This window comes from Passer domesticus, chromosome 3 (assembly GCF_036417665.1).
Source record: "Passer domesticus isolate bPasDom1 chromosome 3, bPasDom1.hap1, whole genome shotgun sequence".
NCBI lineage: Eukaryota > Metazoa > Chordata > Aves > Passeriformes > Passeridae > Passer > Passer domesticus.
This window is the reverse complement of record NC_087476.1, coordinates 90062073-90085324: the sequence shown is the minus strand read 5'-3', so window position 1 is coordinate 90085324 and position 23252 is coordinate 90062073. Positions and strand designations below refer to the sequence as shown.

At 45.4% G+C, this 23252-nt stretch overlaps 3 protein-coding genes across 17 annotated transcripts in view; 1 reads left to right on the top strand and 2 right to left on the bottom strand.

The window, feature by feature from the left end:
• Positions 1-626: 626 nt before the first annotated feature.
• On the bottom strand, positions 627-6400 carry BATF3 (basic leucine zipper ATF-like transcription factor 3). The gene is made up of 4 exons (XM_064414281.1): positions 6058-6400; positions 5716-5875; positions 4417-4521; positions 627-1975 (listed from the first exon to the last, which is right to left on the bottom strand). Exons 1-4 carry the CDS (start codon positions 6222-6224, stop codon positions 1790-1792), a joined length of 618 nt encoding a protein of 205 aa, XP_064270351.1. The 5' UTR covers positions 6225-6400; the 3' UTR covers positions 627-1789.
• A 2868-nt stretch (positions 6401-9268) lies between these two features.
• Positions 9269-19619, bottom strand: NSL1 (NSL1 component of MIS12 kinetochore complex). Of its 2 annotated transcripts, none has more exons than XM_064414278.1 (6): positions 19251-19619; positions 18927-19011; positions 17118-17248; positions 14034-14088; positions 11319-11386; positions 9269-10728 (listed from the first exon to the last, which is right to left on the bottom strand). In XM_064414278.1, exons 1-6 carry the CDS (start codon positions 19617-19619, stop codon positions 10450-10452), a joined length of 987 nt encoding a protein of 328 aa, XP_064270348.1. In that variant the 3' UTR covers positions 9269-10449. The 2 variants fall into 2 exon arrangements, with proteins under 2 accessions (XP_064270348.1, XP_064270349.1); XM_064414279.1 differs by having other exon boundaries at positions 19368-19619.
• The window catches only part of TATDN3 (TatD DNase domain containing 3), an 18602-nt gene continuing 14875 nt past the window's right edge, over positions 19526-23252 (top strand). For 6 of the 14 annotated variants that reach the window (XM_064414273.1, XM_064414272.1, XM_064414276.1 and 3 more), the window contains exons 1-8: positions 19548-19671; positions 19739-19771; positions 19853-19926; positions 20123-20207; positions 20886-20948; positions 21980-22089; positions 22493-22548; positions 22765-22877. In XM_064414273.1, the coding sequence (XP_064270343.1) occupies positions 19618-19671; positions 19739-19771; positions 19853-19926; positions 20123-20207; positions 20886-20948; positions 21980-22089; positions 22493-22548; positions 22765-22877 (588 nt within the window). In that variant the 5' untranslated portion in view covers positions 19548-19617. Of the gene's footprint in view, positions 19672-19738; positions 19772-19852; positions 19927-20122; positions 20208-20885; positions 20949-21979; positions 22090-22492; positions 22549-22764; positions 22878-23252 lie in introns of all 14 variants that reach the window. The other 8 variants (XM_064414271.1, XM_064414267.1, XM_064414274.1 and 5 more) reach the window with 5 other exon arrangements.

Below are 23252 nucleotides of genomic sequence, written 5' to 3'. Positions count from 1 at the left end.
CAGATTTTCCTAGAGTGAATGTTGTTCATTTCCACCATGCTACTCCTTCTCCATTACATCTCTACTCTGCCCAAATTACACAGTGGCATCCAGTGCCTGAGGGAATGTGGGTGTGTGGATGAATATTCATAAGATAGTTTCCATTCTTAAGGGTGACACACAGAACAGTTTCAAGGACATTACCCAAAATGCAAATCTTGAACTGTACTGAGACTTTTGTTTTCCTAGGGAGGGACTGCTGCAGATTCTCTCTGTGGGATGACTCAGTTCTTATGGGACCATAAGGAACTTTGAAGACAGCATTTAGGCTGCAGATGCAAATTCTGGAAACTCTCTTGGGAACAACCTAACAAATAATATAAAGAAGCCATCTGGAGTTTCTAGCCTAAGAAAATGGTACAAGAGGGCCCTTTAGAAGGCAGAGTTGACTAAATGGTTTCCCAAATTCTGTCTTGGCAGAGATCAGCAGTGCACCACTCTACCAAAGAAACAAACAAAAAAAAAAGTTTACAAAAAATTAAATTCAGACATTTCAGATCATATTCTGCTGATAAATACTGTGATCCTGGTGAGGGGAGAAATTAATCCCATGAGTTTAATTTTAAAAAAAAATCCAAATGCTGAAGTGAGAGAGTTGGCAATGGGGAGGAGATTTTTATTATCCAAAGGTGCTCTTTGTGAAATACTGTGAGAAAAAGACTCATTGCTGGATCCCAAGCCACAGCATCCACATTTCAAGAGGCTGACACTGTTAGGAATATTCAGAGAAAGTAAACACATTTTTCTGTGTATTTCTCAATAACATTGCAATCATACTTCCTTTTTGTAACTAAAAAGAAAAATAAACAGAATGTTTTTCTTTCAAGCAATTATCAAACACCTTCAGTGTAGACATAGAACAAAATGCTTAGCAAAACTCAATCCACAGACATAATCTTCCAGAGGCAACAAGCAAGATGAAAGAAGGATGAAGATACTTGTTCATTTCCAGTGGGTGCATTAAAAGAGTAAATTTTAGAATCTGCTTTTTAAAACAATGTTTAAAACCATCAAACTCTGTTTGCTTTTCTTCCACACAGAGCAGACAATCATCATCAGAAAATGATGAAGCTGTATTTTAAGATATAAAACACTCCAAGGACTAATGCCAGCAGGATTGATGATTTGGAATATTAAAGACTTAAGAAAACTCTTTTGTTACACACACCTCAAAAGAGGAATCACTGAAAAGGAGATAAGTAAATAATAGAACAACTAACAGGAAGACTAGCATTAGACTTTGGCATCGACCAGCAAATGAAAAGCAGAGATGCTATAAAGATTATTGAAGAAGGTGGAGAACATTATGGAGATGAGACATCACTTTTATTAACCAAACCTGTTTAGAGAGACAAAACCCAGCAGCCAGATCATGACATGCATGGGTGACAAGTGACAAAGGGTTACTGGCAGTGGATGTGTGGGAGAAAGGCATCCCAGTCTGAGGTCGGTACTTTTCCCTGTCTACACTCCAATATTCCATAGTGGGCTGCACGGCACTTTGACATTTCCAAAGGCAAAACCATGGCTTGAAGAGTCTATCAAGTAAGAAGCTGCTGTTCAAACTGTCTTTTTTTTCCATACTGGTGTTTTCCTGAGATTTAGAAGACTGTAACAATTCAATGAGGAGTAAAGCTGCGTGGTTGAGTCCAGCCCTCTTCAATGGAAGAACTGCACACTAGGCAGTTCTTGAAACCTCCTATTAATGGCACTTTCCCACATCACACTGAGAGGTGATTGAGGAGAGCACTCATCTTGGTAGGCAGCTGGCAAGTGCATCAGGCCTCGGTATGGTCACAAAGTTCATGGTGCAGTGCAATAGTGGACAGATCTTTTCATGATCCTTCAACACTTCACTCAAGTGTTTCATTTCATCTGTTAGCTTTCCGATTTCTCTTTTCAGGGAGGTATTTTCTTGCTCAAGAGACTCATATTCCTGGAAGGAGGGAAAAGAAAAAAACCAACAACTTACAGTCAAAACATTCCTTTCAGTGCTTCCACCTTGAGTGCATTCACATAACAGTAGAAAAACAGTGTGGTTTCTTACTACAACTTACAAAGTGCTGAGGAAAGGCAGACCCAGCCTGGGTGCTGGAACAGGGCAAGTGCTTTACCACCTGTGCCCTGATCACACTGCAATGCTTTTCATGGCCCTGAAGACCAGGAGGTGCCACTTGCCCTCAGAGTCTCCCAGGAGCCCAGGGCTGCAGGCATGGAGGGCTGCGTCCCCATGGGCTTCCACTCTGGGCTGCCTCTGATGGGAAGGGCCAAAATGGACTCTGCACGGTGAGATCAGAGAAAATGAAAGCACTGAGTGCTGAGAAGTGCTGGGAAAACCCGGTGACTGGAGCTGCTGGTGAGAGAAAGGCAGCCCCTGCCCCAGGGCAGTGCCAGGAAAAGCCATTTATCCAGGCTAGCACAGCATGTCCAGTGCTTTCCTCCAACCCTGGCAGACAGAGCTTGTAGCCACCTACTCAGAAGCCCGAGAACTCAGGAGGAGGGAAGCATCATGCCAGCTTGAGGGCCAGACTCATTTTGTCACCAGAAGGCCAGACCACTGCCTTTGGTTATCTCTGACCTGTCTACTTTTAAGCTAAAGCTTCTCTGGCAATAAATAAGCTGCTGTTAACTGCAGAGGAATTTTGAGCTTCTCTGCAGCATCCATATGACGGATGCAAGACTCCTGCATCACATTTTTTGATAATTGTGTGTCTCAAGTGTCCCTGCTTCTAAGCCTTCCCATCCTGAACAGCAGAGAGCTAGAGGTTCAGAGCCAGGCCACTGAAAACCTGCAGATGGATGTCTTGCTGCTGGCCCAAGGCTCAACATTCACCCAGTCAGTCTCACCTCCCTGGGAAAGCTTCAGAGCAAACTTCAAAGCCTGCACGTGCCTTAAAAGGCAGCAGGGAGAGCTCCTCATGCAGTGTTCTTCTGGGCAGCCTGGCACTGCCTCTGCTCCCCTTTGCTGCAGAACTTTGGGCTCCTTGTCCTCCCTCACACCCTTGAGCCACCTCTCACAGAGTAAAACAGGCACAGTCCTCCTAACACAGCATTGGAACCAAACTCCAGCCAAGTTGCCCGACCCCCACTGTCATTCTGCTCATCTCTTGTTGCCCCAAACCCCGTGGTCCTGGGTTTTGGAATAAACGTTGTTGTCCCATTGCTCTGTTTCATTTTCAGAGGTGAAACTGTCACATTGTTCTTGCTAAGAACGAATGTCTATTCAACCAGATCTGCCTAGAGCTGGCAAAACCTGTGTGCCTCAAAATGAAAATTCCCAGCACGAGGAATATCCTCAAGTTCAGGAGGAACATCAGAGAGGCTGCAGGATGGCACAGGGCCCAAAAATTATTCCACAAAAGCCAGAGGTTACCCGTTTTCAGAACTACCCTGCACCTGGCTTTCTCAGGCGCTGACTCAGAGGAGATCTGGGAAAAACCAAGCCCAAAACTCCCCACATTGTCCCTCTTAGTCTCTGCTAACTGCTGGCAGATCCTTCCACAGTGAGAAAGAAAAAAGCCTGTGATGAACCTTCAGAGCTGAGCAACTGACTCAGCCACAGTGGCAGTGTGCTGCAAAACTGTCGCTTACCCCAAAAGCTGACTCCTGGCTACAAGAGCACTGTAGTGTGAGGCAACATCCAAAACCAGAGAAAAGGGATCCCTGTCCTCCAGTATTTGCACTGGGGACACAAGAAAAGCACACCACATTGTGATATTAAGAGCTTCTGGAAGAATCTATTACTTTCATTGTATCTGTTTGAACGCCCACTGTTACTTTTCAAAGCATACAAGGCTAACAGCTAGCCAAGCCGAGCTCTCACACTTGCAGGTTCCCAAGTTCCTAAGAAACATTTTCAACCGGGTATGTCTGGGAACCCCATTGCTGAGTGGCAATGCTGACACCACAGTTCTAGAACTGATTTAAGCCAGCATTGCCAGTGCATGGCCCCCTCTCCTTCCATCACCTTCTACCTTGTAAGACAGCAAGAATTCATCCACTGTCACAGCAAATGTGACAAGCTTAACACTAATACAGAAGAAAATGGTTCTGGTTGAGCCCAAAGGAGCCCTGTGATCCCATTCTTTGGGTGGTCACAGGAAGAGCAAAAGGGGGAGGATGAGGCATGGGCAGGACCATGTCTCTCTCTTCCTAGCAGTGTCACTGAAGGCAGAGTTGCACTGTCCAAGAGCAGCATCAGTGTCTGGGAGTTCCCAGCCAGGCATCCCACAGCACACCCTCTGTGCCTCACATCCACAGCTCTCTGAGCAGGATTATGTGAAGATAGGCCCATGCCTGCTTAAGAATTCCTGTTTATTGTAAAGTCCCGTGCTTGGTACCCAAGCCATGCCTGCAAAGCACCAAGTACCCATTCACCTCGTGAAGTTTATCTGCTTTCTGAGTTTGCTTCTTCCGGCTCCTCTGGGCAGCAACTCGATTTTTTTCTCTCCTCCTTACTTTCCTGTCATCTTCTTCACGACTCTGGAAGACATCAGCCAGAAACACTTCGCTAGTTTGCAAGGTGCACATAGAAGATGACCGAAGTCGGGTGTGTAACTTTCTGAGAACGAACACTTCCAGTTTTACAGCGCTGATCCTCGGTCTCCCAGAGAGCGCAAGATCCCTGCAAAGAGCAGCGCATCCCGCTCCCCCACTGCACAGGCGGACCCGAAGCGGAGGGGTGGAAGCCGGCAGGCTGCCCGGGGGATGCAGTGCTCAGCAGGAGCACCGCTACCGATGGGGGAAGCTGGGTACCCGAGCGGGGACCGGCGCTCCCGCTCTGCCCGGCGGGCAGCACTTGACACCTGCCTCGCTGCAGCGCGGCCGACGGGGCGGAGGTGCGAGCAGCGTGGAGGAAAGCCCTGCTCCCCTCCCGGCTGCCCGCGCCTCGGGAAAAGCCGCTGCCCGCGCCGTGCCCCGGCGCTCCCCGGCCGGCGCCGGCGGCTCGCCCGCGCTCCTACCTGGGAAGAGCCAGCACGGCGGCCGCCTCCCGGGAAAAGAAGGGCCGAAACCCAGGGGCAGCGGGCATCCCCGGCGCGGCGCTGCCCGGCGTGACTCAGCCCCATGTGCCCGCTCTCCGGCCCGCCGCCCGGTCCCTACCTGCTGGCCGCCCTCGGCCGCCGCGCCCCGGGACAGCGCGCTGGCCGCCGCCGCCGCCGGGACGGCGCACGACATCCCGGAGCCGCCGAGCCGCCCGCAGGGCTCCCCCGGCCCGCGGGGGGTGCGACTGCCGGGGAGCGGAGCGAAGGGATACAAGGGCAGGGCGGGCCGGGGCGGGCCGGGGCCGGGACGCGCCGCCCCGGGCCGGGGGTGCCGCAGCCAGGTGCCGGAGCGGCCCGGGCGGAGCCGCCGCCCACATGGCCGTCACATGGCGCCCGCCTGCACCGGGAACCCGGGACCACCCGGCCGCCCCATCCCGCGGGGACCGCCCCCCGGGACCGCCGGCGCTCGTCAGCCGCCGGGAGCCGGGGAAAGTCCGGGTCACGGCGCTGCCGGGCAGGAGCTGCCTGAAAATCCCCCCGGAGAGCCCCAGCCCCGGGCGCCGGATGGGTTCGACGCCCCTCCGGGAGGCCCGAGTCGCTCTTTCGCCTGCAGAAATAAACTCCCCGCAGTTTCTCTCCTCTCCAGGCTGCCCCCGGGAGCCGGCCTCGCCCCCGTGTGTCTCCCGCCGCTCACCTCCGGCCGCTCCTGCACGCCGCGCTCCTCTGACATCGGCTCTCTGGAGCGGCGGCCCCTCCGCATGGGGGACAGCCAGCTCAGCCCGGGATCGTGGGTGTGAGGACACGGCATCCGTGCTGGGATAAAGCGATTTTCACTTTCGCTACTCACCCTGTTCCTTTAAATAATAAGGAAATGCGACAGACTTCTTGTAAAGGCAAAGCCAGACAAAGACTGCTGGAAATATAGTTGCTGCAGACAAAAATCTTTCTCTTCTACTATTCTGTCAAGAGTATCTTAACAGAACACTGTTTCTTTTACCTCTTGGAACACCTTCCTGCATTTTAATTCCACAGTTACCTTGGCCTTATGCTCTGAAAGGGGGTGTTTGCACTGACAGCTACTTCAACATCCTTGCTCTTCTTGCAAAAGGATTTGTACCCTTCTGGCTGTGCTCGACTCACAAAGGTGAACACATGACCATGTGAGGAGGGTATGTGCCTCCAAACTGCAGGGCAGTCGGTCATAAAGCCCCAGAGATCTCAAGAAATCAGATACTTCCCTATTTTTCTGGTTTCCTCAGCAGCTTGAGTCATCCAGGTTAGATGAAGTTAAAGAGTTGGCAAACTGAGTAAATATAGACTATCCTTCCAGGAAGATCTGGCTAACAGTTCATGCTAAAGGTGAGGGAACCATGTTCCCTGGAGTCCAAGAGTCAAACCAACGCCTGTGCTCTGCCACATGTTTCCTGGTAGGCTCTGGGACTGTGACTAAAAGACTTGAGCATGACTTCCTTGGTTTGAAGTGCTTCTTCCCAGCTGTTCCACCTCAAAGCAGCTTGTGTCTCAACCCTACAGGCTATCCATGCATTTATTTGATTTTGCACTTTTCAAAGAGCTTCTCCAACCCTGGAGGACTGAGTCCCTCTGAGTCTTCCCACCCTATCAGCCATGGGAAGGTGGCTGGTGACCACAGCTGGGAAGCACACTCTTGCCAATATACCCTGACCTAATGTGCAGCCCCAGACTGTGCTGGGTCTCCCAAGCATCTCACAGGGCATCCCCTGCTTTCTTCAAAAGCAGTCTTGCTTCTTTCTCCCTTTGCCATCTAATGTGCCAAGAGCAGGATGTTCACCAAGGGCAGCTCATGGAGGCAGCAGTAAGGTGTGGGTTCAGAGCTGTTCTCCAGAGGAGGGAGTCCAAACCAGCACCTCCTGGAAAGCAGCCCAGGCCACCAGGCAGACAGCTATTAGAGGGTGAATTGCTCTCAACTGCTCCTTTGAAAGAGCCTAATCTTGCATTAACTACACCTCATGCAGTACAGGAGGGCAGGAACAGAGACTTAGTTGGGACAGTTGCTTAAAAAGAGAGCTCTGGGATCTTGCTGCCTTTGTAGCTTAAGCTCAGTTGAAATAGGACTGGAAGCCGGTATTTTCACAGGCTCAGGGACCAGGTACATTCTCTGGCCATGAACCATGTGGATAAAACACCTCAACAGTCCGCTGGAGTGATCTGTGGGAAAGAAAGTCCCCTTCCACAGAGGGACTTTGAACTCCACGCTCCAGGAACAATGCTGCTGCAAATGGCACCTGCACCAGCTACGTGTCAGCATCAAATCATGAGCAGCTCACCAAGAATTTATTAGTCCTGAATAAATATCCACTTCACTGAACAATTCCCAGCAGCTGCAGAATAAGGTTTCCAGGCTAACACAAGCATGGGACAAGCCAGGGGACAGTCCCCTTGAGCCTGAATAGTCTGTTCAGAACAAATGACAAAGGAAATGACAAATCAAAATTTGCTTGTGGGAACAAGTTTCTACTGAGTATTAAAGCTATCTCTGGTACATCTGCAGAAATGCCTACACAGTAATTCCAGGTAGTGCAGCAGTAAAGGCAGAGCGTTTCTGTGCAGGAGAGAAAACCAGCCCAGAAAGCAGCCTAGTCAGCTGAGCTTACATTTTATAATGGCAGTTTATCAGTGATATTTGTCTGCATGAAGCAGCCTACACACATGTAGACTAGTCTCTGATCACAGCTTAGCACAGCACGGCTCTTCTGGAGAATGGCATGTGTCAGAACTGGGTCTCAGAGCGCCCAGGCTTCCAAACAGATGTCAGGGTCCATGTGAAGATTTCTGGAAGAGGAGCTTCCCCTCTAGAGTTCATAATCCCCTTTGTTCAGAAAGTATACACAGCAAAAGCATGCGTGGATGCTGCTCCAATTTGCAAGTTTTTCTTGGCTGAGGATGGCCCAGCCTCACAAGCAAAAGTACATTGCAGACAGGACACACCAACAAACAGCAAGATGTTCTGTCTCACCCCTGAAAGCCAAGAAATTCAAACTCAGTTTGCAAATGAACCCAAGCATTCATCACCATTGAGCTGTCTTACAAAATTCAAAGGCTATATAAAGAAAAACTACCAGACATTTCTTGATGCAATACCAATTCGTCCCAGGTTAAAAATAAGAAGCTTGGCTGTTGTGACATTTCAGTAGAAGCCTGATTAGACATGTCTTGCACAACACTGCCAATTCCTATGAAAAGTTAACTGAAGGACAAAAGGCTACTGGAGTGGGGGAAAAACGAAGTGTTTTATGTATTTCTGCCAATGGGAAGAACAGCTAGTTGCAGGTATCACTGTCTGTAGAATTTTTAATAACCACTGGAAAAACTGCTGAACATTCATGTTGGGTTTAGTTCGTCATAGAACTTTCAGTTCAAGGGAGGCTCTCTTTCCAGCACTGCTTGGCCATCAGATTTTTGAATTCCTAGTTTATACACTGCACTTGGAACCCTGATTGCTTTATCTTTTTCTTTAGGCTGTTTGGCCAGCATTTCCAGATGCATTTTTCTTCTTCCACCCAGTTGCAATTGCAACATGGGCTATGGAACAAAGATTGACTGCTCTAACTCAGGGCATTCATTCCCAATTCCTTGAAATCCTGTGCAGGCCAACTATCCCTCAGTCTCTAACTAGAAACATGCACTGTAGTGTGAATCTATGAATTTATTTATTAAGTCTTAAACCACAGTGCTTTCCCTTTTTACGTCTTATGGCATTTGTCTTATCCCAGCTATTTCTGACAGAACTTCTTTGAAGAGGTATATACCTATTCCTAGCTATTTTCTGTACTTGCCTATCAGTTGCAGACAAGAGCAGAGAATCCTCCTATTAACAGAGAAAATGGCCAAATACTGTAACAGTTGCCATGCAAAATCTTGCAGCGCTCACCTTAGCCTAGCAACACCCAGGATCTGTATGAAGAAAGCCAAAGCAGGGATTTCCAACGCCGCACACAGCACGGGCACTCAAAATAGCAAGTGGCTGTGTGAGAAGCTGTCTGAGCCACACGCTCCACAGCCCTGCAGCCCCAGTCCCTCTCACATCCTGTCCTCTCTCACACGAGAAGCTTTACAGCCCGAGATTAATAACACTTGTGAGTTCAAAGGCAGTACATGGAACTACTTCAGTTACTCAAGCCAAAATTTAACACAGATGTCCTCTGAACTATGCTCACTGCTCAGCCACCATCTATTCCAGAATTAGAACTGACAATATTATCTGAAGCTTTGATCTTCCTTAATTGATTTAATTTACTTCATATAAAAACACACATTTGTATACAAGGTCAGGAAAAATATTTACATATTATCATATATACAAAGTCTCAGTATGATGCTAAAATCTGTTTTCTTGAGAATTCTCAGTCTCTTAGACATTAGGTCAGGCCTGTCTTCTTAGCACCAAATATGTAATTAATAAAGCTTCTAAAACCCTCCCTCGATTTACTGTGTTACAAATATGTTACATACTAGACAGGAGTATTTACTGCAGGCACATGCAACCATAAACTAGAAAAAGTTATAAATGGTTAAGGCACAATGCTCAATTTAGTACTAATTTGCAATCTTCTAGGTACTAATGAGTACAAAATTAAGCTAGCTCAGGTAAATACCATTTACTGGTAGCCTCTACTGATCTCTAAGTTTAGTCAAACAACTAATGCAACATAACCCAAGTCAACATCCTTTCTTGGGTAGAAATATTGCTCAGGAAAACACCAGGCTGCATAATGGGATTACATGAAATGATATATCAGACCCTAAGATGGTTAAATTCCTGTTCAGAAGAGCACACTGCAAGTAAATATATACAATTATTAAAAATCCATGTTTTGACAAACATGACTATAAATAAGCCTAGATGACCTACATTCAGGAAAGGTAGAATAGCAAGGACTAATATCACGTGTGCACGGACTTCCTTAAAACTCCAACATCGCATCACATTAGGTGACTGCATTTTGCTGCAGCGTCAATTAATTCATTAACATAAAAGCCACATGCCTTAGTAATTAATGAAGGTGCATTAGGAGAACTAGACATTCTCCAACTCTTTAGAGACATGCTGAATGCAAATGAGCAGTTAGTAGTTTCCTAAAAGACTGCCCACATACATAAAGCATGCACAAGAACTCTGAGAAGCACAAGGACTCAAGCTAAAAACTGCAATATAAGAGCAAAAAATGAGTTAAATGGAAAATACACTTGCTGGGTATGGGATGCTACTGGTACACGTACCATATACCATCAGCATGCCAGCAAAAGCAGAAATATTTAAGAGGTCAAAGACTAATTAAAGAAGCTCCCATGTATAGCACTGAGGGGAGATGAGTTCTAAGAAAAAAGATGGAACAGATGGAACAAAAGTACAACTGAGATTCCAATGTGAAAACACAAAACGAGAAATTCAAGCACTGAGAGTGATCTTCCTCCGCCGCAGTGGGTAGCGCCTTCTCTTGGGGGAATCTGCAGCTCTTCTTCTTTTTAGCAAAACACAAGGATTTTTACTGGAAACAGTTCCTGTTGGTGTGACTTCTCCTGGTGGTACTGAATTTTGGACACTGTTTTCCTCCTTCACCTTGAAACCAGAAAAGACTTCTTCCTGCAGCTTGCAGAGTTCCAAGGCTGGTTGCAAACTCAATGCTTGGGAAAAACCTTCTGCTTTTTCTGTGAATGCCAGAATAGACTGCAAAAACAAACCCAAGTATCTCAAGTTACATGGGAAAAACAATGGTTATAAGGCATGCAATATGCTAATGAGATTCTGACAGGTACAAAAGCTTCAGTGTCTGCACAGATGATGCTCAGGATGGTGGGTGGGGGTTGTGAATGCAGAGCTACCACCCCAATAGTGAGGGGTCTGCACTCAGAAACCGTGCAAAGAGTGCACCAAGTTGAAGTGCTCTCTCATGACATCTCTAAGCCCAGGCAGTATCAGAGGAACACCAGAGCTGATGCCTAAGCAGGTACTGAAGTAACAAATGTCATACTCCAGATGAAGTCATACAAGTCTTCAAAAGATGTTCTGTTTTTTCAGCACTGCAGGTTCCAAAATCTCAGCAGAAGTATTTCCTGGGTTATCTCCCTTACTACCACATGAGGGGAAATGTTTTACAAACACAATGCTTTACCTGCTTCCTAAGTACACACACCAGGCTTTTTTCTACCAAACTATAAGGAAGATGAGTTAGAACTCGTGTTTTGTGACATATTACCACATATTACCAGATCAAGAAGATAGAAACGTATTTCTCTTGGAGCACACGGAGGTCTCACCTGCATTGCTTTGCTGATCTGTTTGGATGCTGCTTCTGTCACCTGCTTCAGCTCTGCGATGTAAGCATCTACAGACAAACACAGCACAAATCAACTTCTGAAACATAACTCTTTCCCCCACTACTCACTATCAGAAAATGGACAGAAAGCCAGTAAAGTCCCTGTATAAAACCTAAACCTGCAGCACATCCCCTTCACTCTAACACTGAGGATGACAGCTGGCATGGTGTATCTCACTAGTAATACTCTTTATCACTCAAACTGCAGTAGAGGCTAGCAGTCCCAACTACAGAAAGCCCCAAAGCTCTTACCTAAAAAACACAAAGCCAGTATTTGAAATAAGAGAACAGTTGTAAAGAAATAATTACACAGAAAGATTTGTTTTCAAAACTTTTAAGCTCACACTACGTTTGATAAAAGCCACACAGAAACAGAGAATAGACACCACTGTGGGGAACACGAGATTTAGAAAACCCATTTTAAGGAGGGCAAATAAATCTTCCTATGTCTCTGACAAGTTGGCTTTTACAATAAAAGCTTCTTTTTTTTTTTCTTCTGGCTTAACTTATCAAGCATCAACACCAAAAAGAACCAAGCATAAATAACACAAACTGCATTAATTCTGCTGTGCTAATAAGTCAAGAAAAAAACCCCCAGCTTTCAGGAACACTGAAGCAGGCAGCAGGTGCAGAACACCAGCATATATTCGACTGTAACAGCAATATTATAAGATCACTAATACTTTAATTTTATATTCAAGAGTTAAACTCTAGCCTATTATGAAACTGTTTTGCATGTTCTCCATCCACAAAACTTAAAATGAGGAGACTAGCATGCTTCTGGGAAGTAAGGAGCCTCATCTTCACTATTATTAGTTTTCTGAAGGGTTTCACCACTGCCTGCAGTTGGACACACAACCCTAAACCCTGTCAGGGTTAAACAAGTTGACTTCAAACTGTTCTGAAGTCAATCTTATTAGTGCTGCTGAAGGTATTTTGAAGTCAGTCTCTGCATTCTAGCTCAGGGTTACAGTGATTCCTTGCTGAAACGTGATAACCACCAAGAGATGGTGCTTGTTGAACTGTCCATGCATCCAGTGCACTGGTCAGAGCTGGTTTAGGAACACAAGATCCCTACATGAACATGGACACTAAAATGCACCATCATTCAGTTTGGAAGAATTAGCAGTCCAGAAGCAACCTCTTTAAACTCATCTCAGAGCAATATGGAAGGGCATTCTGTAAAAGACGGATATATGTACAATGAAGCGCTCTTACAATAAAGTATTGGGATGAGAAGGCTGGTAACCTTATGAAATGGTAAGGATTGAGTTAAGTGAAAGAAGAAATATAATTATTTGGATTATTGTATAGAAAGACTGACACACAGTTAAATGAAATGTGCCTGCAAGAGTTTAGCTTGACATAGATGGCATTATATTCCTCAGTGTTCAAGGCTTTCCAAAACATAGGGAAATGAAACAAGGAAATGAAAGGTATTGAGTAATCTAAACATTTTTGGTTTCTGGCCACTGTACTTGCTAAACTGGGATACATAAACTTCCCAAAGACTACATAATACCAAAATGCTCCATAAACTCCACAGTATCTTTGCTGCAACTTTGCCCTACCAAACCCAAAACCACAATATCATAGTGCAAGCTGCTACAAACTTGCAAGTAGTTGACTGACATAAGAAAAGCTTGTATTTGGACACTAGAAACCAAAAGGAAGTCAGACATAAAGTGACCACTGTACTGCTCCTACTGGCTGCTTTGCTGCACAGGCTGGCACTGCTGGAAACCAAGTCTCCCTGTACAAGAGGAAATGATGTTTAGAATGAAGTCAGACCAGCAGGGTGAGAACTTAAAAATCCAGCTCAGCTCCTCAAACTCTGAGCACCACTGCTTGTTACATCATGTGCCATAATTCATAGTGAGGGTTCTCACTTTTCAAATTAGAACTGCACTGCTGAATTCTGTTATTTTTCAATAAAAAACAACAGGCAACACAAAACTTCCCATTTATTAAAGCCAGTCTCAAAAGAGGACATCCCAATCATCCACTGCAAAATCTATCACCTTGTTCCAAGAAGTCTGTACAAGGCACCTTTCCAAACCACGCAGCAAACTTACAATGCTGTTTGCAGCTCTGTTCCTTCATCAACCCTCACAAGTGACACGGGCAGGATGAAATCTGTGTCCTACTTGGCAAGTTAGGAGAGTCAACACTGCCACCACTGAGTCCTACACAACAGCTTTCAATTCCCTGAAGGAACTGACTGATTAGGAAGAGAGGTTGAAGCATTTCTAGTATTCTAGTAAAAAGAACACAAGAACAGATGAAGTACAATGTCAGTGATCCACCCAGTTCCCCACCTGGCCTCCACCAGTGATGAAGGAAAGAAGCAAGGAAGCCTTCTGGAGGTAGCTGTGTGGCCACTTTTCCCCCCAACACATACACACAGAGGCCTTTGCCAGCTTTTTGCCTTCAAGTACAGTGCCTAACTGCAGGCAGCACTCAGAATGAGAGAAATGGATACGGTAAAACTCAGCCAGCAATACATTCACTTATGAAAAACTTCTAGCTTTTCAGAATTTATAAACAGCCAATTTTAAATAAGCTTGAAGAAAGAAAACTTTTCAAACATTTACAGTTAGCCAGTAAGTGAGGCAGTGTTTCCTCAATACAGTTACCCTCTCCACAAAATCTTTACCTTGAGATTGCAGAGGTCTTACGTCTGCTGGTTTTACCACAGGCTGGTAGAGCTTCTATTAAACAAAACAAAACAAAACAAAAACACAAACCAAAATTGTGAAATACTCCCTTGGTTTAACAGATATCTAATATACATATAGCAATCAGAACAATGGAGATTGTGGTGGAATTATTTAGATCAAGAATGTATTAGAGGTACAGATTATAGATACTTAGTTACTGAAAATAGCATACTGGTTAACACAGTTACACTCACTGTAAACACATCTCCAGAATCTGCTTTAGTTTGCAGAATTTTTATTATTATAGCATGAGAACTGACATCCAGGCATTTTGGAAGAAGCATTGCCACCTGCTGCATGACTGAGGAAAAAGAGCTGCTCTGGCTTCTCAGGAGCCATTCACAGAGTCAGCATGCTTTCAAAGAACCACAAACTCCAACAATGGGTACATTAAGACAAAAAGCTAAGAAAAAAAAAAGTACTGAAACAACTACACTCTAGCCCTACAGTTACTTAGAGCTAAGAACATTCTGTTCCACAAACTGTAAGTCTTGTGATCTTACATCAGTTAACTGAGACATGAAGTAAACTAGTAATAACTGAATGTAACCCATACTCAGTTACATTAAAGGTGGAATTGGAAGCAGCTAACAGGGAAGAAGGAAACAAAGCAAGGCTGAGGGAACAGAAGTTAGATCATCTGCAAGTTAGTGTTCTCCACTTCAGGAGCTGTCCCTCAACCTTCTTCAAGCAAAACCAAGTAGGGGAAAGCTAATTATTCCTTGCTGTACTTTTGGGAGAAATTTTTCAACAGTTCACATAACTTCTTAGCAAGTTTGCACTAACAGCTCCAAGCAGGAGAACCAACATGACTTGCATTAACCTCAAACTCTACAGACCGTATTGACTGAAAACCCACAGGATGATCTCTTGCTTTGGCAATTACAAGGAAATCACCACAATAAATGAGTGGTTCTCTCCAGATAAATCACGTCTTCATGGCTGCTCTTTTTGCTTCAGGAAGCATCACACAATTAGCTATGGTGATGAAAGAACACAAGAAATCCTCAACCAAAACCAAAGAAACTACTGGTACCTTTACAAAATAGCTGAGAGATTAAAAAAAGGACCATTTACAGAGATAAACTAAGCTTTCCATATTTCTTACATATATTTCTACATATTCTTACAGGGATAAACTAAACTTTTGCAGACAATTTTAATTAAAATAATCATCAAGTTGTGGTAGTGTGAACTTTGAAAAATCAGCAAGAGAAAAAGTAGCATGAGAGGTATTCCAAATAAGTAATCAACTGTGGCACTCAGGTAGGTTTTGTTAAATCTCAGTGTTATGCAATAACATATTTAAGTTAATTTTGTTTGTTTTACATACTTAATACATTGACAAAACAGAGAGATCACAAAAGGTAATATATGTCAGAAAATATTTCAGGTATAAGATGAAAGTTCACCCATGCACTTTTCCTTACTGTAAACCATTTCTGCCTGGCTAATCTAGAGAGTTAACTAACATTTGCCAATTTTAGTCCTCAGAAATGCAATGCAGGCTCCTACACAACCTTCTAAAAAAATCCCTGTCTGCTTTAGTATAGAATAGCTGAAGTTGGAAAGGACCTTTAAACACCCTCCTGAAAGTTGGGCTAACTAGGGCAGGTTGCTCAGAACCTCATCCAGTCAACTCCATGAATCTCCCCAAGGATGAAGACTGCAGTTTCACCGGGCAGCTTGTGCCAGTGTTTGACTCTGCCTCAGCCTCTTGTTTTTTACCAAAGGAATCCTAATTAATCAGGAGGTAAGCAAAAGAGAGGCCTAACATAACTTCAGGGAAGAAATCCAGCAGCTGAGGACACTACTGGGTTGTTTAATGCCAGTAATTACTTTACACCGTGTGTCAAAAATCGCACGGAATTTACTGTGCTGCTTCATTAATCCACACTGCCTTTTTACCCATGCTTTACTGAAAGTCATTACTTGATGTAGTTACTAGCTCCAAAAAAGTGCTTAGGAAGCCACTGACATTTTTTCAAGTCATACACTGCATGTGATACTATCTGTAGGTATGTAGTGCAACTTTTAGTATCTCAATCAGCCCTTGAGCAAGGACTTCAGGAACTTGGAAGATAACTAGGTGCCTACTGGTTTCTAAATCTTAAGTCACAAGGATGAAGCAATGTCGGGGTCGGCTGTTACTTGTGTCTGCCCCAACACGGGAAAAGGTGGTTCTGGGCAGGCTGTGCTTTGAAGAAGGAGTCTGGACTCTTGAGTTTTCGGTCTTCAGTTGTGTTTATTATTTCTTATCTACAAAGTTTTTCTGTCTGCCCAGCCGAGGTCTGATCGGCAAGGCAGCCCAAAGCAGTCTCCCCCGCCCATGGGGCGGTTGTGTCTTTTATAGTGAAAACTACATATCAGATATTTACCTTCTATTTCCAATACTTTTCACCCTTGTTGGCAAGTGCAACTTCACCATGAACAAATCCACACGTGCCAGCATCATCCTGAACATGGATGCCAAGGAGAAGAAAGAAGGACAGGGCACGCCCAAATCCCTCCATCTTGGGACTCCTGACCCCCATGTACAGTACTCAAAACCCCCCTGTACAGTGCATTAAAATCTATGTTTCACCCAGTGAATATCATCCCCTCACCATTCAAACTTGAAATTCTCTCATCACCTCATACCCAGGTGTCACTTCTTTAGAAGGGTCAAAGTCAAGCCACCAGGCACTTTTGGCAACATTCCAGGACTTCCGAGCCCCCCAAGGGTTGTCTCGGTAGCTCTGGACACCCGGAGTGATGTGCTGAGTTCCCACAAAGCAATAAGCTCCAGTTTCTTTGTGCTACAGATACAATTCAGACACAACCACAACACTTTGTAGCTATGCTTGGTTACTCAGTAAACTTACTAAGTTTAAACCTTGTTACTGCAGAAGCAGTTCATTAAAAAACCAATTTCATTTATGATAAAGACTCAATAGCAACTATGGAGAGGAGCTTAAAGGTCAACACTGGATGATTGATTTCTTAATGCAAAGGTTTTCTGGAAGTCTTAGGTTACTCACCAACATCTCTTGCTCTGCTTTCATGGTCTGGATAGCATGCACCAGGATCTTTCTAGACCACCGTTTACGCTTAATTGCTGTCTCTACTACTAATTCATCAAATTGTTCCTCCAGAATATTAAAATTGGAATCTGAAAGTGACAAACACACGTAGTTACTGCGGAATTCTCAGACTTTTTTTTTGAGACAAACTTATCAAGAAAAAGAAACTTTAGATCTCAAACTAAAAATATCATGCACAATTATCAACATAGAAATAAATGGATGTCTTGAATCTCCCTGCTAAGGCAGTATCGAGATTGGAGCATAACTTGATGTTGGCCAGTTATTTTGAAATAAATGATCTGGGGGGGGTAGGCAGAGAACCATCCAGGGGAAAAAATAACAAATGTATTTCCCTATGAACTCTGAATCTGTGAAGAAAGTCTTAGGAAGCAATGGCTATCTTTTAAGGAGAAAAATGGTTTATCTGTGTGATTTACAAGCATTAAACAAACTCCAACTGTACAAACAGTAATTGGAAGCCTAACTGAATTTACATCACACAGTGCACAAATAAGCAGTTTAACATTTAAATTCACTGTTCCCATTAATGTGTTGAGTATATCTTGCAAGCCATGCAATGTTTTCAATCTAGTGGTAAAGAATGGATTTTGAGCACCCTCTCTGGGTCACTCTGTGCAGAATCAAGTGATTGCAATTGAGACAGGAAAAGTCAAGGTTTCAGGAGTCTGTGGGTTTGTCCTGGTTGGTTGTTGTAAGATCACCATGAAACCATTTAAGTAATGACAGGAAAGACTTAAGCCACTGGTCAACATAAACATACATGTAAGGTACAAAATGCCAGATCTCTTGGTGACTCAAACTGGATCAGAGATACGCACATGAGTAAATTTGTATCAAACTAAACAGCAGAATACACTCCTTACACCTGCTTTATTCCAGCTGGGGGCAGATGACACTGTCTCAGTTTTGCATCATGAATTCCGTGCATTTTTGACCTTGTAGTCAAAGTAGCTGGAGTTTTATAATTCTAGAACTACAACTGCAGACACTTCAAAGAATCAGAGAATAGTCTGGGTTGGAATAGTGTGGGCCTTTAAAGGTGATCTAGTCCAAGCCCCCTGCAATCAGCAGGTACATCTTCAACTAGATCACGTTGCTCAGAGCCCACAGTTTGCTCAGAGCATCCTGACCAAAAAAACAGTTCAATGTTTTTGGTTTAACAGCTCCACAATTAGCTCAATGTATCTGTATTTTCACCTCTGTGTAACTGCAAAAGGCTGCATGCAAAAAGCACCTAAACCCAACACAACTGAGTGAATGAACCGCACTGAAATTTTCTTTGGACACCAGACTACCAAGAATCGCCACTACTATTATTCAAAAGACAGCAATTATAAATACATTGTTTCTATTACATATATTTATATAGCAATACTTCTTAACACTTAATCTGTATATTAAATAGCAACAACAGACAGTCTCCTAGGGCCTTTTGATGGATCTTTGGTCACTGCCCCCAACACTCAGGCTAGAAGGGCCCTCCAGAGCCTCCTGCTCACAGCAGGGTCTATGCCCATGTCAAAACAGGTTGCTCACAGCACTTTTGTCCAGATGGGTTTTGGAAGTCTCCAGCGCTGGAGACAAGCTCTAGGCAGCCTTTTCCAATGCTCTGTTATCCTAAGAATGAGTTTTTACTTCCATATATCAAGTCAGAACCTCCCTTTTCAATCGGACCCCTTCCACCTCAGGACAAAACCAAACCAAAACAAACCCAGCAGGAAGGGAATGGAAACTGACGCCTACCGCCCTGCAGCCGGGAGTTATCCGAGACCTCCTCCCAGGGCTGCCCGTTAATGGTGACGTTCTCCCGCACCGCTGTCTGGAAGTCCTGCAAGGCACGGGACAGACTGAGAACCAGCGGTCCAGCCGTGAATCCATCCATCCATCCATCCATCCATCCATCCATCCATCCATCCATCCATCCATCCATCCCTCCTGCAGGAAGAGCCCGTCCCGCCTCACCGCCCTGCCCGGGAGCCAGCCCGGGGCAAGCCGCCCCCTCAGCCCGGGTGCCGAGCGCTGCCAGCCGGGCCTGTGCCGGCCCAGGACGCTCCCGCTCCCGCTCACCCAGAGCGCGTCGGCCTCGGCGGCGGCCGCGCTGGGCTGTCCCTGCGCCAGGGCCCGCACGAAGGGCGCGCACAGCTCCAGCACCGCGCTCAGTCCACGCCGCCAGCAGCAGCGCACCCAGGGCTCCCGCTGCGCCGCGCCCGCCTCCCCCGGCCCCGCGCCCTCCGGCCCCGGCTCCGGCTCCGGCTCTGGCTCTGGCTCCAGCTCCAGCTCCAGCTCCGGCTCCAGCTCCAGCTCCAGCTCCAGCTCCGGCTCCGGCTCCGGCTCCGGCCCCGGCGGCGTCGCCATTTCCCGCCCGGAACGCGGGGAAAGTGCCGGCCCGGAAGCGGAACCCGCGGCCGCCCGGCGCCTTCCCGCCGGGCGCGGCATGGCGGGGCCGGTGGACTGTCACTGCCACCTGGGCGCGCCCTGCTTCCAGCCGGTGAGGCGCGGCGGGCGGGGGAGCCCCGGGCGCGGCCCGGCGCTGAGGCGGTGTTTGTCTCTTGCAGGACGTGGCGGCCGTGGTGCGGGCGGCGGAGCAGGTGAGGCGGGGGCCGCCTGAGGGGACCCTCTGCCCGCGGCCCCGCCGGTCTCAGCGGGCCGGGGGTCTCTGTGTGCCGTAGGCGGCCGTGTCGGCGCTGGTGGTGGTGTCGGAGCAGGCGGGCGAGTTCCGGAGCGTCCTGGAGCTGTCTGAGAGGTGCGAGGCCGGCGGATCCCGGAGCCCGGCCGTGTCCCGGCACGGGTCCGCGCCTTGGGGAATGCCGGGGGATGCGCTGCGCCCCTCGGTCAGGCCGGCCCTTCTTGTCTTTAAACCTGCGCTCTCTGTGGGCTCTTGGCGTTAAACTTCGGCTCTCTGTGGCCTTTCACACTCTCGCTATCTATTCCGTGCCTAGATTCCCAGGGTTTGTCTTGCCATGCCTGGGAGTTCACCCCGTTCAAGAGGTTTCTCCAGAGGAGCAGCGCAGTGTTACTTTGAAGGTAAAACGCGGCCTCTAAAATACTGCTGGGACTTTTCAGGACAGACGACAGGATGCTCCCGTCTGCCTGATTTACCTTCAGGTCTGCCCAGTGGTTTTTCTGCCCTCTGTAATGCAAGGAGACCCAGTGGACCAAATCCCAGGCTCTCTCCATTTGTCCCTATCAGCCCTTAAAGCAGAATTGTTCTCTGGAGTCATCTGGCTGTATTGCTGCAGTGAAATGGTTTTAAAAATCCCAAGTGTGCTTTGCTTACAGCAAACAATATGTGCAGATGTTCCTTTGTTAACATGGGAACTGGAAGGCAACTGTTTGTGGCCTTGTCCTGAAAATCTCAGGGAGCTCTCTGCAGCTATTTAATGTTACCAAGTTATTTTGGGGCCTTGTTTTAATTACCTCTACTGCTACTGTGAAAAGTTAGCTCAGGAGTATTTAGAATAAGGTTATGATATATATATATCTAGAGAGAGAGAGATAAAAAATGTAATATGTAATGAAATGGTTATTAAGAAGATAAATCCTTCAGACTTCTAAAATCTGACTGCACAGCTCACAGTAGTGGCAAGTTGTAGAGTACAGAATTTCAGAAAAGTGAAGGAAATGCCAATTTAATCATAATGCTGGGTTCATAGCCCTTTCCTCTTGTAAAGGCAGTGAGAGTTGCATCTTTTGTTCTTGCAGGATCTGGATGATGCGCTGCCTCTTATAGAATTTTACAAAGACAAATTGGTGGGAATTGGAGAAGTGAGTGGAATTCTTTAACTTGTTTAAATCTCTCAAGCAGCAGCTGTCACTGGAATTACAAAAACTGAGTCAATGCTTGTTTTTCTGTACGTGATAAGAATTGCTATCAGCCTGAACAAGCATTAAGTCTGATTGGTAGTTCTCTTAATGTGCTTTCCTGTATAGATTTGTTTGATTCCTTCTTTTCCTTCGTTATTGCTGTTAGAAAATAGATGGAATTTATGCTGCTGGAGTTGTTGGAAGATTACATACGTATGCTCTCTCATGTTATACCCAAAGGGAGATCTATCCTGCTTTCTTCTCTGACAAAGTTAGGCTAAGCTGTGATTTCAGTACACCACAATGACTTGTACAGTTCTTTTTTTAATCCTTCATCTATTTGTATCCATCTGTTGTCTCCTGTCTTACATTTGTTTATAAATTAATTGAGGCTTTAGGATGGAATCTGCCTCTAATTGTGTGTTAGTGCCAGAGGGACTTATATCTGGTAGTGCACTGGCTACAGAAAAAGCGGGTTTTGGCAGAACTTTGTAGCTAAATTTGCCATGTTGTACTGTATATGGAGAACCTCTCATCATCTAACTGTGAATGGGACTGCTTTGACAAACTTTAAATTTTGCCTGAACATGTTTAGATCAAAAAAGTATAAAATTAATGGGTCATTTTTGCTAGAGATTGGACTAAAGCTATAGGGTCAGGTGAGAAATTTTACTTATACTGGAGATCCATGTTTGAGACTTAATCTGACATAATATTCAATAGAATATAAACCCCCAGAAAACCAGTTACAGACTACAGTGTTAAATACCCTTGTTAGTAGCTGTCTGCCCACAAATGCTTTCATTGTTAAAAAGCTTATGGTTGAGAATGCATTCTTTTTTTGAGTTAAGCTGCAGCTGAGCTCATTTTAATTGCAGACATAATTTGAAATTCTTTGCAGTTTTGAAGCATGGTATGTCTTTGTATGTCTAATTTTGGTTTTGTTAAGTGTTAGATCTGTAAAACCTTTCCCTTGTCTTCTTGTATTGTAGGTTGGACTAGATTTCACTCCCAGATTTGCCAGCACTGATGAACAGAAGGAAGGACAAAGACAGGTTTTGATCAAGCAGATTGAGCTGGCAAGGAGACTGGATTTGCCATTGTAGGTTTTGTTTATACCAGAAGGAGGATTTGCCAGGTCTCAGTAACATGTCGAAATGCTTCCTAGGATTTATGGTTATTGAGTGCCCACAGAACTTTTCTTAGATGGATTAAACTGGCATAAGTGTCCAGTCAGTCTCCAGTTTGACATTTAGTTTTAGAATTTTCCTTATGTTTGCACTTCTGTACAGACATCTTATGTCCCCTGTCCATGCCATGTTGTTCCTATATCTTCACCGTAGCTGAAAGGATTAATATATGCATCCCTGGGGTTTTTTTCTTGATAAAAGATGTAATGCAGAATAATTCTTTTCATCCCAAGATACTGTTAGTTTGTTTGTATGTGCAAAAACAAAAGGTATTTGGCTAAATTTCCTAATGCTGGGCCTCTCCTTGCTGTGCAGAAATGTTCATTCCCGCTCAGCTGGAAGACCAACCATTAATCTCCTGAAGGAACAAGGTATGCTTTTTTAATGCATTTCCTCTGCCATGGCTTTTGCCAACAGGATTTCTCCAGTTGTGCCATGTCCTCAAGTCAGTTTGTGTGTGCTAGCTCAGGAGCAGAAGTGCAGAGTTTCTGTGTTAATTCTGTTTTAATTCCAAGGTCGCATTGGAAGCTGACATGGCAGCCCTGCTGTAACCCTGCTGATGATGTGGTTTGCTTTGTTTCTCCAAGGTGCTACCAAGGTGTTGCTCCATGCCTTTGATGGGAAGCCGTCTGTAGCCATGGAAGGGGTGAGAGCTGGATACTACTTCTCCATTCCTCCTTCCATTATAAGGAGTGAACAGGTAATGTTTTGTCCTGGTTCCAGCTGGGGTCTACTCCTTCATGCATTGCACATTTTTACTTTGGCTGAATTTTTGCCTGGGGCTTTTGTCTTAGCTGGACTTTGGAGGGGGAATTCTGGCTAAAACAGCTCAGCTATTCCTGAGAAACAAGGGGGTTTTTTATCATTTTATTGTGGTGAACACTTCTTCAGAACATTCTGTCACTGTACTGTTTTACAGTAGGGACATGATATGTAGAGAAGGAGTAGTTTTTGTGATAGGACTGCTTTCTGTGATAAACTCAGGAAATGTAAGACAGTAAAAAGTTTGATTGAAGTGGAGGGAGCATGAGGGGTGGATATAAATGGGGATGAGGTTAGGTACTTAGGAAGGAAA